Consider the following 17,803-nt stretch of genomic DNA (forward strand, 5'->3'; position numbering starts at 1 on the left):
TTCAGACTCACCACCAAAAAGTGAAAATGGGGACGTTATACGTAGGACAGCCTTATGTAAACATATCACCACAATGATTGAAAATTAGTAGGACCACTTATTTTGATGATCCTCCCAGAAAAAGAACATCCTCCACGATACCTTTAAAATTCACTTCTAGTGTGAGCTTTAAAATTATAAATTAGTTTTTTCTTAAGAACTGAAAAGCGAATTTATTTGTTTTCAATTTTTGAGTTTTCTGAATGTTAAATATGCTGCTAGGCCTTTGATCTTCACATTGCTGAAATTAACTGATTTGAATATTGGTACTTTATCTAGTAATTAACACAAGAAAATATTTTGTTTGAATTAAATAATCACAGGTACGAATATCAAACAGCCTACGTCCAACTTATTCCAAATAACCCCTGCCCAATTTTAGATCAGCTTAAAGTAGCAAAACTAACACCCTAATGGAATAAAGGCAATCCCGAATATTCTATGGGATATCAGTTACATCAAAATTCCACTCAGATGTGATGTGGCTAGAACTGATGTTTACTCACTTTGTTTCTGCAAAATCAGATTGTCTAAGTGGGGGAACAATATTGGTGGATGGTATTAGCCATCGGACCTCCCTGTCTGGCACATATGGATAGCATGCTCAAGCACTGACTCACTCTTCAAGCCAACAGAAGGGTCTCTATACAATCACTCGTGATAGAAAAGAAAAAGAGCTGAGATGAGAGCAGTAAAGTCTTTGGGCTTTATCTTTAGATAATAGTATGATTGTGCCTTTTTCCTTGTGGCTGGTTACATCCTTTATGGTCCAAATTCTCCTTCTCATTGACTGTCACATGGTGAGGAGAGCCTCCATACTGGTGACATTCAAAACATTCATAGAAAGATCTGACAACGATGATGTGGGAGATAATCCTAAAAGAAATGGAGATCGGGGGAAACACAGTATGAGATAAATGGGTGAAGCTTAAAGTTCATAATGTTTCAGATTCTCTGGGCCCCACACAAAGAGGCCTCCTACTGTCCCCTTGAGTGTGTGTCTCCTTTGTGTGTCATCCATGCTCAACACTCCCTTTTTAGTTTTGAAAACAGACTGGAATATTTTCCACCATAGCTAGTGTTTTTATTTGAAGGAACAAACATCTGTGCTTAGATGGATGGTGTGGGTGCTTATAACCTTGGTAATATTAGCACATGAAAGGCAGGGAGTCTGCAGGAGGGCCATTTTTACCTCTCATGGTGGCTGCTCTATTAGCTCCGCAACTCTTTGCAAACAGAAACACATGGCGCTTTGGTAACAGGCTGCATGTTGGTCACTTTCAACGTCCGCTGCAGTTGCTCACTCCTGGAAGAAGTTCAAGCTGAATAATTTTGTCATAATTATGATTAATGTTCTGCTGGGTCACTTACGGTGTTAACGCACTTTACAACACCGAAGGCCCCTCCTTCACACAATCAGCAGGTCATTTACAAATCATTACTTTGAGTTGTGGTAATGGCCAACAAGTCATTTGACACTAGAACAGCTACAAGTCTTCTAATGTTTCCCTTTGGGAGCATGAACTTAGTGCACATGGCGCCCCAGGACAGTGGCCTGGTGTGGGGCAGGCGGTGGGGTGTTTAATGACAACGGGAAAGAGCAGGAGGTTGAAAAAGAGCAGGAGAAATGGTTAACTTATTTCAAAGAATAAAAGGGAATTTAAAGTCAGAAAAAAACATTTCTGCAGTCATGAAAAGACAGATCCAGTGCTAATGACCAAACATCGAAAAAGAGAAAAATACAATCTGGAAAAAGCATGATCCCAAATTAACACTTCCAGTCTACATACCAGAGATACCATATTTCCTTAAGTACTTAGTTTTTCTCTTTTCCTGACCATATGTTTTTTTTAAACACAACTATTTAAAAATAAATAACAATAAATAATAATTTTATGACCTCAGTGGGTTGGTTAGGAACTTTCAGGTAAACTTATCACATTTCCAGCTGTAGATAATTAGAACTTTTTTATGGTATAAATCTGAATAATTTTAGAAAAGTTGAGTTCAGTGTAAAAACAGGATTAGTGCAGTTTATGCAGCAAAGATCTTTAAAGCAAAATCTTCTTTGTTGTACCCATGGTTACTGAGAAGAAAATTTACGTTTACAGGGTGTGGGATAGGATGGTGCCCCCACTATGACCTTCCTGATAAAAGAACAAGGGCAACATTTCCAGACAAAATAACTACTTAATATATAAATAAAGTGGTTTATAATTCATTACAATAGTGTTCACACAATTGTGACAACAGAATCGAAGGTTTTGTTTTTCCACACTTCTGTACAGTTGTACCAGGTAATCTTTGAAAATAGAGCCTGGGCAGTGGAACCATCAGCGAAAGCTTATATACAGAAACTAAAGTATACAGAATCTAAAGTACTCACATTTTTTACCTAATTGCAATTACAAAGTCCTGTGTAAAAAAAATAGATAGCAGTAAAAGTACAGATTAAAAATAATTTTACAAAAGTAAAAGTTTTTTTGAGGTAACATTTAAAAATCCTGACCCTCTAGTTTTGTTCTAAATAAAATATCAGATAGGATAATATAGATTGAATTAGAAGATTCATAAGCGGCTAAATAGTTTTAGAGCTCCAGCATTCACAGTATTAAACATTCAAATAGCATTAAAATAGTAATTGAGAGTGAAACATAATCAACATGAACATTTAAAATAAAATGCAGGGGGAATTGATGGAGTATGTCATTTGTCTTGGAATCGGATCCTTTATCTGCAACTTTTCCCATCCTCCGATCCTCATCAATGTCACTACCAGTGTTTTTCCATAAACAGTTTTCGCTCCATCCGGGCAGATTCTCTTGGCTCTCTTGATTAACCCTCTGTTTGTTGCAGCGGTTACCTCATCATTATCAGTACTGTATGTTAAGAAATAACAAGCCAGTCTTAAGAAAGTAATTAGAAAGAACAGATTTCTGGGTAGTAAGTAAAATTTAAAAACATCAGAAAAGAATACTCAATTCAAATATAGATACAAAAAAGCTGCTAAATTACAGTAATGATTTAAAAATACTTACTTTTTGACACCTCTGCTGATAGAGTTGACCTGAAGGAAACAGCAGCACCATAATCTTACTGCAACTGTCCGTCTCTTGGATATGAAGCCAGATATTTTCAACTACAAGCACACAAATTGCACTCATGAGTGAGATCATTTTGTGTTTTTTGGTTTATGACCACCTTCATATTAACTTGACAAGGTAATGTTGCTTCTAGCTAACATACCTCCATCTAAGTGACAAAGCCTGTCATTCTGCTGTAAAACATATATACTTAAGCAGTGAATGTTTGCTGCAAATGTATGTTTAAACACTAAAGGAAGTTGTTCAATTTTTTACTGTCAGACTTTCTCTTGATGAACACTGAGACTGAACTGAGGCCTGTATGGAAACACTAATGACCATATTAGTCTGTTCTTAGGGAACATTTTTGAGAAGATACAGAATATGTTGCACCATAAACTGAGTTCCTAATAAAAAAAAAGCTACCATTTTACATTACATAATTTTTAAATAATTGAAATCAATATATATGTATTTTTTAGTACAAGGGTATATTAAAGTGTTTATTTCTTTTGAATGGATTTTACAGTGTGGGGCTTCTGGCACATTTTAAAGCAATTTTAATTTATTTCTCAAGACTTCAAATCAGATTAATGTATTATGAAATTTGTCTTTGTCTTTGCCCTTTTGCTCTGTGTTCCAATTTAAAACCAAGTGACAAAGGATTGGGGAAGACAAGGATTCAACCGGGGAAAAAAGGAAAGACCAATTCAAAATGATGGCCTAGTGTCTGCCCTGCAGTAGCTGACCTTGTGCTCTAAGCTAATTGGAAACTGGGGTCAGTGAAAAAAATGTCAAGTTCCCCAAAGGGAGATCAAAAGTCAAAAGGAAAATTATTCCTTTCTTCCTTATGAAAATGTTTACTATGGCACAAAGTGTTATTCCCATTTCCGACAAAATATTTATTTTTTAAACTAACACTTTATTTAGACCTTTCATTTAAATGCCCAAAACATAAAAACAGATTTTCTTTCATAAATTATATTTTACAAAAGAATGCCTGAACTTAGTTCATTTTAAACATAGATACGTTGAATTGCTTTAAAAAGAAATTCAGTGTATCAACCTGTATGAGATCTCCATAGTGTTTTAGGGTATTATTTCTCTTTGTTGGATCCATAAGATTGAAAAATGACTTACTGTAACTATCCGTCTAAATGGGCTCTATCTATCAGATTTATTCAGATACAGACTTTTATGACCTTGTGTGCTGAAATTACCTACCACACATGTACATACTTAAAAACTGACCTTGGTCAACATTACCATTGCATTGTTTCTAATGTAAACATAAGCATTTGAGAGGCTCTTTCTGTGGGACCTTTTTAAAGTTCGATTCCCTAACCCCAATTTCCCTCTTCCACACATGTACAGACAGACCCGCCAATATCTTATATTTCTATGGTTTATATTCATGATGAATAACTGATAACTAAGTTTTATTGGCAGCACATCTGGAAGCTGTTGCAGCTCAAAATGGTGGGAATACACGCTGCAAGTGAAACGAGCACAGATACTCACCGCATCCCTAATTATTGTGTCATTCCCACCATATCGCATAACAAATCTTTATTCTTCTTTCAAAGTGTCAAATTTTCCCCTGACAAAATGGTCGAACTCTAAAACCCAGTAGAATTCTGTACAAAATGCAGGATATGAATTTCATATTTCTTCTCTCACATCTTGCCACTATGATGTGTCTGTGCCTGATTCTTGGTTTTCCCATTGTTTTTAAAGTTTTGCAATTCTGTCAATTACAGGATCCATCTATATACTGTTTGAGGACATAGCCTCTGTTAAAAACACACTAGCCAATGTTTTTTTGGCTTATAGTGTAGCCAGGGACTGGATATACTGTCATGCTGTGCTGATTTAAAGTAGGACCCAGGTGCAAAGAGGAACATTGGGTGTACATGATAATTTTATAAAAATACAAAAGAAAAATCGATTCTACAGCAGATTCATACACAGAGAAATTGTAATGGTAATGGGATGTCCAGAAAAAACAATAACAGAAAATGTACTTAAATACTAAGTGAAAGTGAATAATAGAAGTGACGTGGAATAGAGTCGAGTACATCAAGTAGTAATGTGGAACAGTTAAGGCAGAAGGAGAGTAGGGAAACTCAGGAAAGTACACAAAAGCTGTCAAACCAACAGGAAAAGTATAAATGAGCTGTAATGTGTTAATCCAAATGTAGAAATTGAGTCAAGGAACTAAACAGAAAGGAATGAAATAATATGGCAATATCTTTTTAACAATTATTAAAACAAAAGAAACAACATCATGCAGCAAGAAAGTTTCGAACATAATAACAAGGGGGAGAAGAAGAAAATAGAAAAAGCAAAAATTATTAAAATAGTTGAGGATGTTCTTTTTCCAGGTGGATCATCAAAATAAGTGGTCCTCCTAATTATCAATCATTCTGGTGATATGTTTATGTAGGGCCGTCTTACATGCTTGTCCCCATTTTCACTTAATGGTGGGGAGTCAGACATTGTGGAAAAATTGCAAATCTTGCTTGCAAAGAAATGGGCTCATGCATGCTCTTGCACACATTAAATAGGCAAAAATTCTTTACTAAACCTTTAATAAAACATATAAAGGGTCAGCCAGAAAACATATGAACTTATGATTTTGAATGGCACAGAGATTTTTCTCAACAGTGTGTTATCTTTTTAAAAATTTGTTTTGCCATTTTCTATGCAATATTCCTTGCTCTTTACTTTACCCTCCAAATACAATCCTTTGATTATCTCATCTGCAATTTAATGTTTGCCCAAAATCTATAGAATTTCCATGTATATGAGAGCCTTCAAGACCTATACCAAAAAGCAGAGTCTTTGTGCGGAAGACAGCATTACTTTGCTGATTAGCAGCATAAAAAAATTCAGGGATGTCATTCCAATGAATTCAATATAAAATATAAAAACACAAATGGTAGGTATCTCTAAATTGTCCTTATTAACCAGTGTGTGAATTCATGATTCATTGTCTCTCTATGCTCTGTAAGAGACTGGTCAACCAACTACATCCAACTTCTTACCAATGGCTCAGAAATGTACCAGGCACAGCAAAAACCTTTGAAGATTAAGCAAGTATAGACACAAAAAACATGTGGAGAGTAAGGATTGTTTATATCAGCAGCTTGATGAAATCCTTGTTGGAGATGTTAGGACCTCATGGGTATATCTAAGCGTTACGTTAATTATGCATCCATTGTGGCGTTGGTGTGATTAGGTTTCAGCACTGACAAACAGCCAACATAGTCATTCCCCATATATACAGTCTGAACAATTAAAGTGGATGACAACAGTTAAAATTCACAGAGAACCTGTCACTTTTGCATCACACCAAAGTTTTGTGCATGCTTAAATCAGTCAGGGAACTACATCATACCATTCAAGACAGTGTTCTTAAATCAGCCTTTGGGATTTTGCTAAGATCCTGCACAGGCCATCCATCTTTTTACAGCCTTTTAACACAGTGACCTAAATCCATTGTGAAGGTTTCTTACTTATTAAAATCTAGGAAGTAACCCTCTTGTACATTCATATATGTGTTAGTAGTGATATGTCAATACAGCAATGTCTTATTTACTCTGTAGCCTCTGGCTGGAATTTAAACTTTTACCCTTTGTTGGACAATTTATTATCTACAACACTTCATCAAGCCACAGCTGATTAAATGTTCGGTAAGTACTTGTCTCTTGCTATTAGCTGTGATTTTGAGAAGTACTGTGGGTTTATAGATCTACGCTCTGTTTATTTAGGATCGTTGCCCAGTTAGCCTCAAGTACAAACAAGACCCCATGATGATATCTGCAGAACATTTATATAATCACGCCGCTCTGTTCCACTTCAGCAAACTAGATGTAAGGATGCATTTATTTTTCTTCATCTTTCCATAACTTTTTCAATCAAAAACATCTCTATACTTTAGAACACTCTGTTTTGGTTCTAATACAGCAGATTCTATTAGAATAAAATAGTTTTAAAAGCTTAATGTTTTAGAAATCCTTTTGTTGTGTTTTTTTGTTTAGACAAAACTCAAATTTAATGTCTCTGCAGAGCAATAAAATGTAGTTTAGTATTTGACTGGAAGTACAATAAGAAGGAAGTAAATGCTCTTGAGCAGAATTTAGCAGTATATGCAAGGGTATGTTATATCTGTTCTTTTGCTAATAGACAATATCTATTAATTGTTGTCACTCCATCCACAGACAAAGTTTTTTATGACCTATTGACCTTTATGAGCAAACCTGATATTGTTTGCCTGATATTGATTGTTTCTGTAACTGTAGCAGTCCTGAGTTAAAATTCCACCTTTAGCGTTTTAAGTGTGAAAAAAATATTGTGTTCCCATGAAAATTAAAGTTAGATTTCTAACACCCCCACTTAAATTAACAAGGCTTCAAGACGTCAGTAAGCGCACCTGCATAGTTTAACTGGTGGGTGGAGGCACTGATCCTAGGAACTATTACAAACAACTTCTTTCTATTATATTTTCTGTGTGTTCCTGTGCGGCCCACACTCATCCGTCAGTATTATACTTGAGGTAGGATAAATGAAAATGTGGATGATAAAAGCGAAATGACATTTAGCTTTGCAAGTCTTTAAGGGAAATTATTTGAAGTAGTTCAAGTGAACAAATACAGGTGCAGGAAAAATTTTGGTGTCCTTCCACAATCAACAGAAAAACAAAGGTTCTTGGAAAAAAACTGTAACGGATGAAGGTTTAATTGCTTCTCTCTTTGTTTAGTGGGCATTTACCACAAACCAGACTTTGTTTTTGATGAGTGATTTAGCTGATTTCACATATAAAGGATTTATATACAGGGAAAAAAAATGTTTTCTCCAATTTGTGGCTGTACCTTTTCCTGTAATAGCTGCCAGCGAGCAATCTAAACTCTGTAAAATGACAAAACGGTTCTCTGACCTGAATATGCTGTAGATTCAGGATCCTATAATATAGTTAAATATTATCATTACCCCCCAAAAAAATCTTCTGGCATCTCTAATAATTCAAACACAGGTTCTTCTTGCATGGGTAGTTATGTACTAGTTGAAAGTGGGGGCATTCTTGCTACTGGTGCATGATTCTATACTTTGCATATTCAATGTTGTTTATCTCTGCCATGGTAAAAAAAAAAGGATACTTTGGCAGTTTTTGACAAGAATACAGAAAAAGTTATTCTAGTTTTGGGTTGGAAAAATCGTTCCCTTGAAATGGTTTGTGGAAGTGCTTAAATATGCTTTTCCAAGTAACTAAATATAAGTAGATTTCATTTCATTTCTTGGTAAACAATGAAATGTAATTTCCAAACTGGTACTTAGATTACTCCTACAGAGCATCTCCAAATCTGGGTTTTCAGATATGTGAATTTTAAGTAGGATGAAGATCCAGCTGCATAAAAGGTGCTTTATGAATAAATCAGTTCTTTTTTTATGTTTTTTATGTCATTTTTTTGTTAGAAGTTTGATAAATGCAACTGAAAGAACTTTCTGATATTGGGCCAGCCGCCTTACTAATCTTCTGATTTTCTTGTCCTCTGCATTGATTCAAGATTTCTTATGTAGACAAAGCAAAGCAGCTCTGAAATAAAAGCAAATATCCTCGTTGTTTACAGTACTTATAGAGTTCTTACTTTTGAAAATACTTTTTCAAGGTTTATTTTCTTTCTGTAAACATTGGGCTGATGTGAGTCACCAAAAAGCATCAGTATTGTCTCAGGGGTCTTTTTTTTGCCAAAAACATGCATTTTGATGAAATTATGCCTGGCTCTTCATGTTTTACTGTCAAAGCTGGAGCCATCCTAGATCTTTCTTAAATTAGCGCATTATAATTTATATTGCAAAGATTATGCTAAGTGATCAGAAAATGACATATCCTCACCCCTACAGAAGTCAGCTGGAGAAATTATACCTGAGGCATTGATTGTTCAGAAAATAGTCAATAGAATTACAAGATATGCCGCTGAAACTGTGCATTCAGTTCAAGGAAAACATTTTTGTCAAATGATTAGAGCTAAATATTTGCCTCTTTTGCATTTCAAAACATTGCTACCATTCCACTAAATGTTGTTCAAACTGGTCATAAAGAATGACCACCACTTGCAGTTATCCGTTATGCTTTTGTCAGCTATTCCCCCTTATATTGCTGCTGTGTTCTGTTCACAAAATGCCCTTAGGGACGGGGAGTTAAAAGTTCATCTCATTTAGCTGTAATATTTCCTAATAGCTGCTTGTTGAGTTAATTGTTAAATCAGAGTCAGGATCATTGTCAATGCTTTTAATTTTCCTGTGCGAGGAGAGCCAAACACAAGTTCCAACATGAAAGGCTTCCACTTATCCTCTGACCTATAGATACTATAGAATTTCAGCAGCTGCATGCACTAAATGTAAAGAGTAACATAGAGTAGGAGTTTTTTGTTCAGGTGTAATGATGTAGAATGTACAGGAAACCACATTAAAACATTGATTTTTTTATATTTATTTACTCAACAGATGAATACAAGTTTCACAATATAAAAAAAGCTGCATGGCTCAGTTGTGTGAGTATAGTTCCTTCATTTTAAATGTTTAAATGCAATATATAAATGTGTAAGAGTACAAAAATAAAACATTTGAATATAATTACTATTACATATGAGCAGGAGAGTAAAAATGAATATATGGATTAATCTCCCAATTTTTAACAGATTGCTGCAGCTAAACATTCAGTGATCAAAAATACCAAAACACAGAAAACAAAGATGAAAGTAAATAGGCAGAGTTACAGAGATTTGCTGTCAAAATATGAATACATCACATTTAAAGTGCATCGCTATAAGCATGGCGGCTGTAGGCAGTCATGTTCATGTACATTTTAGTGTTATTTTCTCTGCAGCCCCCAGTGGTTCTCCGTTTGATAACTGCTAGAGGAAAAACAACTGTCAAATTGTTGTGAATCTTTCTTTAACACAAAACAAAAGGATACAAAGGCTGCCAGATGTGACTGAGGAGCGTTACAATTTGTTCCCCCCGCTTCTTGTTAACTGATTCAATTTAATGGTTCCAGTAAATCTTAACGTATTGGCTCCTCAATTAAAACTTTTTGGGAACCAGATGTTTTTTCTTTTTTTTTTACTGCAACAAGTTAAGGAAATAACACAAGTTGGTTTATCACACAATCACAGCAACAGCACAGGAAATGCTCCATCTTTACTGGCATCCAAAGTTCCATTACAAACATTGGAAGCGACATTTTTATTAGGTTTTTATTTACATCTTATGTTCAGTCTGGGGGTTAGCTGGCACTGACCGAAATTCCTTGGTGTCAATTAACTTTTGGAGAAGGAACCATCCATTGGTCACTAGCAATCAGGATATGCATTTTCAAAATAAGAAACATTTCCTGGCTAATCAAAAGGCATATACAATATATTTAGCAAAACGCACTCTCAGATATACTGATACTTCTCGCTAGAAACATTTGTTATAAGTGGTGATGGTGAAGATGTTTCCATGAAATGGTGTTGATGATGAAGAGGTCCAATCCATGCAAAAGGACTGCAGCAGAGCAGCTAAGATAAGTGCTGAATATCAGAAGATCTTCCTTTGTATGTATATAAAGATGATGCTGGCGAAAATCTTCTGGAGTGGTTCAGGAAAACCTCATGCATTTTAATTGGCCTGCATGGATTTCTTCATCCTGGAACAGAGTAACAAAATAAATATGAAGATGGTTTCTGGATCACAAGAAAAGGCACATTTATTTGTATAGGATAATTTATACACAAGGTGAAAATTCTTTACAGGGTAATACTAAAAAAATAATAACAATTTTTAAAAAGAACCTTTAAACACCCTCTTGAAGCATAAATAACTACAACAATAGGAAGAGCAAATAAAAACATCATATTTGACTACTGTTGGAAAGCGGTTTGGGTTTTTCTTCCTACATATCAGGTGCAAAGGGAATTTAATATCAGTGGAACCCAGAAACTAATGTCCTGTGGGCTCTTCATAGTTCATACCTATTTTTTACCTATCAGGTAACACTTAGGTCTATGAAAAAATTTGTTTTTACAAACAGAGAGTAAGTATAGTTTTTTTTAAAGGCTAAAATCAACAGTGTTAAATATGCAGTGTCAAAGTACATTGACTCTTTTAGAGTTATTACAACAACAACTGGACTAAGATATACACTATGTAGAGAATTTATTTAAAATAATTCAGAATGGGACCAAATGCACTCGAGTTTCCATTAAACTTAACTCTTAAATAGTTACTTAAACACTGCAAAATTGACTGGGTTCCAGAAGATAAATATTTTTCTCTAAAATATTCATTCAGGCAGTGTTGCTGAAATAAAAACATCATGACTAATTAATTAACTATGCATCTTTTGTGGCTTTTAGCATCATATAATCTATTTAGGCAAGTTAAAAGAAAAAACAAAAAAACAATGACTATCTTCTTCTCTTCGTTGTCGGAAATTCTTAACCATTTACTCATCGATATAATAGATACACTGATTCAGTGACCATAATGGGTTGTGGTTTTATGGTAGGGCTTCTACGAGGTTTACAGCATTATGGTGGAAGTTCATACTACGGTAATACTTAAAGGAATCATGGTGGGTGGGATTGCTTTTATCTCACAGGAACATCTCTACTGTCTTAAGATTCTAATGAACATTAGAATAATTATCAAAATTAAATCTGAACCACAGTTTCAAGGTATTTTTACAAAGTAAATAAAACAGAACTTCAAAAAATGATCAAAATGCTTTTTATTTAAATCAAATACCAAAATGTTCACCATCACACTACTTTACTTGAAACAGAAATGTTTTTTTTAAGTTACAATATCTTTGGTCAATAAAAATATATGAATTATGTTCTTAATTATGCACATTTGGCAGAAAGGAACAATGTTTTTTTTTAATACACTTTTCAGTCACAGCAAGAGATTTAAGAAAAATACTGACCACTGGGAAAATTCAAAGTAAAATGCCAAAAATGGCGAAATATTTAAAATGTCAGCATATTTTGAATAACATTGTTGTTCCTTGTAGATCCTCTTTATACAACAACAGCGAGCGTACAAGGGTAATAAGCAAATTACATCATATATAAAAATTATAATCTATGATATTTACTACCATTGTATTTGTATGATTTTAATCTAACTAAAATATTGATGGTAGGGATAGGTTGAAAGTAATTTTCAAATCACAAATATTATGTTTGCCGGAAGATTTATTTTATGGAAATTGGGTTTTGAGATCTTTATTGTAAATAAATGCAGGTGAGGATTCTCAGTCATCCAGGTCATAGTCATTCCAAAAAAGTAAAAAAAAAAAAAAAAAACAATCCACTGGACTTTGTTTCCAAGTTTGAAGACGTTTCGCTTCCCATCCAGGAAGCTTTTTCCAATTCAAAATGTCAGAAATAGCATTGAGTTAGAGGCTTTATGGAATGGACCAAAAACCATGTCTTGTTTTGGCTTATAAACTTCCAAACTGAACCAGACGAACGGGCCTAACCCCTGTCCGCCCCATTTAAATGTTATTAAATGTAAAAACTTCAAATTTATCTCCAACTATATTACCTACTACAGTCAAAGGAAATTTTCATGCTTTAAACAACTTTAGACCTTATGTATGATTTTAATAAGAAAGCATATAATTTTGAAATGTTGACATTTTAAAGTCCTGGAAAAGCAGAATACAGTAACCAGGCAATGTCCATTGTCCTCTGTGTCTGTGCACTGATTTGGAACTCAGCACCATTATGTAAAGAGCAGAGGAGACCATAAGGAAAATTAATTTAGTTTAATAATAGAAGCAGGAATAGACTTTTGCATCATGGCATTATATAGCAAGCGATATCAAAGTTCTCAATTATTTCACCAAGGGAAATTATGTAGATATTGAATAAAAGTGACCAGAGAAGAAAACCTTGATTTACCATTTAGACTTTGTATGTTAAAAGTTGATTTAATTGTTTTGGGGGAAAAATTAAGTTGATTTCTATGCATTAAATACTTATGAAAAAATTACTTATCAGCTGTGTTCAGAATCAGCCTTTTTAGATAAAAAAGGTACATTTTAAAGTGCATTTTTGTAATATATAGATTGTTGAAATAAAGAATGAAACATCTGGCAATCACATGATTCTCTTATTAACCTGAACACTTTCATGTCTATACTGGAATAGAATATTAAGTTATTAAGCCTTCTATAATTGAAAGAAACAGTATATAAAGATATTAATTTTTTTAACTTGGGTAGGCCCTTTTTGTTGTTGTGATAATCCTTTTTCTTTTTCATAAAATAACCAATGTTTATTTTAACAGATTAAAGAGGAGGACAATGTATGAGATTCAGGTTGTGCATTTTACCCACTGCAAAAAGGTTTATCCTTTTCAACTCCCCTTTGGCTGCATGTGTAATTGGAAACACATTAGGTCCTGATCTATTGTAAACAGGGTATAATCTACACTTGAAGCCAGCCCTCTGTTAAACTGTGAGCAGTTCACACCTTGCCAACACAAGGAGTAAGCCATCACCCTCTGAGACAGCCCGACTGCTGGACTGTGTGTGCATCAGTCGGTTTTATATTGCACTCAGCAGCAGTTGGATTTATGCATGAGTGTTTTCTATTTTTTTTTTTTGTACTTTACCACCGTAAAACTTCTTTTGGATGCCCACCACCCCTGACCCCCTTTAATTGAATGCAGTATGAAAGTGGGTGTCTTGTCCCTCCATTAAACCACTGCTTTTATTCTAAAGTGGAATTAGTATCTACTCCCACTTGCTCGTGTAGCTGCATGTTTTAAGTTTATGCAACCACTTTCTCTCACAAAAGTCTGTCAATGGGTTGTCCAAATGCGCATTTGGACCCTCTCTGCTTAAATCTCCTGAGTTAAAGAGTTGCATTAAATGACTTACAAGTTAAAACCCAACAACTGCAGACGGAAATGTGTATTGTGTTGCTGGTACTCACTTTCTGATGGCATTCTTCAGGTAATGCTGCAGCCATGGCATTTCTGGGTTCAAACACACCTCCTTGCCTGACTTCAACTTGGCACTGATAGGAAAAGGGGAAAAAGTTGTAAGTAAGTTGACATGATTTATCAAATCAAATTAAGATCAGCGGTGGGTAATTTGACACTTAGCAGGGTTCTTTTACACTGTTGTGTTAGTTAGTCACAGGCAAAAAAGGCTTTTACTGAAATCCCAGTGACTTGAGATAGTATTGCTGATAAAAAACTGATGTCTGCTCCAGCAGATAAAATTAATTAGATTTATAACCTCATGCCTTATTATAACGATTGACAGAGATTCAGATTGGCATATCAAACAATGCAACTTGTTATCAATTTGCAATCAAGTTATCAATTGGTTTTAGAGATTTTTTTTTACAGATTAAGTTAAAGTTAAATCTTTACCACTTGAGAAGTTCTAGATGGAACATGTTAAGTAGAAAAAAACTTTTCATTTCAAAATTAAATATTTATTAATACTTTGTATAATTCTGGTCTAATTACTGCCAGTGGCGCCTTTTAGCATCTATATATTCCACTTGACAATTGATGAATTACTAAATAAACAGATGATAATGTCAATAATTGATTAATCAAAATAAATCCAAAATATCTCTTTTGCAGATAAATAACTTTTTAAGCTCAATGTCTGCGTAAAAATTGTTCTCTCCTCTTATTGTGGCATTATAAGACCCCTTAATTATATTGATGAACCACAACATCTCTTCACTCTTCTTATAAATTTCTTTGCTCACGGAAAAAGAAGAAGAAGCTATGTTTGGTATCAGTAATGTGTTTACAATTAAGTAAAGATGAAGCACTGAGATGTACTTTCTACATGTCATGACATGTCTGCAGGTCGTTTAGGGTGAGAAAGAGGATGAGAGTGCAAGGCTTTGGGGAGGTAATAGGAAGGCTGAACTGAGAATGAGAATCCAGCATGTTTCAGCGTGAAATCATGCTGGATCAGGATTTTTTGAAGATCTCAGGTGTTAGATAAGGATCTGTATTTTAGAACACAGCAGTGGAAACTATGCTAAATGTTAATTAAGATGCTAACAAATTTTTGGAAAAATAAACTCCAAATCTATTTTTTAATAGAAATTTTGACAGTCGCTGCTAACACCACCTCTGGTGACAACACAGGTATTTTATTTTCCAAGCATAACATGTTCTACGAAGCTGTTACTTTTAAAGCTGTTAGTCCATAGAGGTGTACTGTCGGTATTAAATGTGTATTGCATGAATTGTAGAAATAAGCAATAGTTTGTATTGATGTTTTCCTGCAAAAAGCTTACATGAATCTATTTCCCTTCTCTTTTTCACCTTCAACAGGATCACTTCCTGTGGATGCCTCAGTGAGCCAGTTGTACAAACGTCTCACTTTCTGAGTGTATGTGTGAGCGACTGACAAGGGGCGGGTGTGTACATATGCATGCCTAACTCCTTTCTCTAGCCTGTCACTTATCTGAGATTGATGGTGAGAAATACCCAAAGACAAGCAAAAAAGTTTTCAGTGTGGACTAAGACAAAAATTTGCTTTTCAACTGAACATTAATTAAGAAAACAGGAAACCAAAAAAGACTTACATCACTTGGAAAGGGCAGTGAGGTGTGTGGATGAATCTGAGCTCTCGGATATAACCTTTTGGGAGGCTGTTAACAGTTGCACGGCAGTAGCATCGCTCCACCAGGCTGATGGGCTTTGCTGAGGAACCAAAGGGCAGATAAGTCACACAAGACAGAATTTGCAGGAAAGGATCTTCACAGTGATAAATGATTAAACTGATGATTGCATCAGGGATCTTACATTATAAACAGCCTGTTGAAAAGGAGCAGGATTAAACATTTATAAGCAATAAATAACTTGAAATGTATCCAGGAACAAAGTAAATAAAATAACAAAAATTCCAGAATTTATGGACTGACAAGCTGAATCATAAGTCCTGCACCTTAATCAGCTGAACATCAACAAAGAAATGCATTGTTATGTTTAGATCTGCAGCCCGCATTTACGGCTCATTACTCCTGCGGGGTCATGAAACCTCCTTGATGACCGCCTCTGGAAATATCCCATCTCATCCGCCTCTTATTCGTGTTTTGATTCCACAAAAAAGGAAGAATCAGTCTTTGCGTAATTTGGTACTGTGTGGTCCTCTCTGATAAAAGGGCATTCCGCTACAGCGTTAGGTTTCCTGTTTATGTACAGACGTTCATGCTTGATCTATATGGACAAATAAATGCATGTTCTCTCAAAACGTCCTTCAGTTCTACTGCGAAATTCAAAGGAAACTATTTTCGAAAATTATACTTTGTTCTTGAGTATTTCCGAAGAAACAATTAGGGTAATAGCTTCAATTACCGTTTATCCTGTAGGATAATGCAAAAGATGATCCATAAAAATAGCCTTTTGTCACGCTGTAGGATAGCAGATGGCTTGATGTGTTGCACCAGATTAAATCTTATGCAAATTATTTTTTTTACACCTGATCTAACGGGAATTACCATAATAATAATGGGGTATCAGCCAACATAAGGGCTGCGCGCTGACGCCGCGCGGACTGGGGCCCGTAACGCCTCACTTGTGTGTAATTAAAGAAAAACAAAGAGGGCAGGCGTTGATAAGGTGTTGATCAGTGATCAAAAGAGGGTTTAGGCTTCTCCATGCAGCAAGAGCCACATGTGCAGCGTGTCAGCGCTTTTACGCACGGAAGAAAATCAACTTATCCACGCTTCAGAATAATCTCCACTATACCCACATCAATAAATATCAAAAATCTAAAACTATTTAATGGATCAGCCTTATTAAGTTTAAATTTAATTAAATGTTTACGCTTAGAATATATAATAAAGTATTATCAGAGGCCATGTCATCATTGATTCAAATGAAAGCTTGTCCAAAACTGCGCTTTCACTACTTATAAAGGTAAAACAAAGTGTAAAATATATTATAAAAGACTTTTTCCAGAATATTCACGTATATACTTATTTTACATATACCATCAAAGTTGGAGATTATCACTCAATTAACATTAAAGTTCAGGCTGAACATTAGCCACAAATAAGAAAATGTGTCAGTACCTTCAGAGGGAGGTGAGTATATCACTATGATCAGGACAGCCACGACGGTCAGCAGCTTTACATCCATGTTTCTGTGTTAAAATCTCCACGTTCGGGTTCTGCTCACAGTAAAGTCTGAAAGGCACTGTGACAGGAGAGATGCTGGCCGAGAGTTTAATTACGCACCACAGTCAAGCCACACAGTCAAAAGGAGGTGACTTCCGGTAGTTAGAAAAGTAAAAGCCTATAAACGGAACATGTGCAGTGAATGCAGCTAATCTAAATTAACCCAATAATATGGCAAGCCGTTTTAACATAAATTTGGTTTCGTCTGACCATCCATAGTCAGTAATTCATTCTAGATATCTTAAATTGACGTCTCCATACAAGTTAATGGTAAATCGGATGTTATTTCGACTAGTCAGAATATAATTAGAGATATATCGAATAGGTATTTGATCTAGTCAAAATATAATTAGAGCTATCTTACATCGCTAAAAAGTCTAGTCATAAAACAATTTGAGATATCTTGAATGTAAAGGCGGTACAGTTGAATTTATGATATATAGACTTGCCATACCCATCATT

General features: G+C 34.9%; 1 protein-coding gene across 1 annotated transcript; it reads right to left on the reverse strand.

The window, feature by feature from the left end:
- Window positions 1–9,599: 9,599 nt before the first annotated feature.
- Window positions 9,600–17,394, reverse strand: cxcl12a (chemokine (C-X-C motif) ligand 12a (stromal cell-derived factor 1)). The gene is made up of 4 exons (XM_038296354.1): window positions 17,237–17,394; window positions 15,746–15,863; window positions 14,117–14,200; window positions 9,600–10,815 (listed from the first exon to the last, which is right to left on the reverse strand). The coding sequence occupies exons 1-4, from the start codon at window positions 17,301–17,303 to the stop codon at window positions 10,788–10,790; spliced, it is 297 nt and encodes a 98-aa protein (XP_038152282.1). The 5' UTR covers window positions 17,304–17,394; the 3' UTR covers window positions 9,600–10,787.
- Between the last annotated feature and the right edge of the window lie 409 nt (window positions 17,395–17,803).

This window comes from Cyprinodon tularosa, unplaced genomic scaffold (assembly GCF_016077235.1).
Source record: "Cyprinodon tularosa strain WSP-4 unplaced genomic scaffold, ASM1607723v1 ctg37, whole genome shotgun sequence".
NCBI lineage: Eukaryota > Metazoa > Chordata > Actinopteri > Cyprinodontiformes > Cyprinodontidae > Cyprinodon > Cyprinodon tularosa.

Coding starts and splice junctions, on each gene's coding strand:
- cxcl12a (XM_038296354.1), bottom strand. CDS start 17,303: ATGGATGTAAAGCTGCTGACCGTCGTGGCTGTCCTGATCATAGTGATA. Junction 15,864..17,236: donor ATACTCACCTCCCTCTGAAG/GTACTGACACAT, acceptor TTGGTTCCTCAG/CAAAGCCCATCAGCCTGGTG. Junction 14,201..15,745: donor CACTGCCCTTTCCAAGTGAT/GTAAGTCTTTTT, acceptor TTTTCCTATCAG/TGCCAAGTTGAAGTCAGGCA.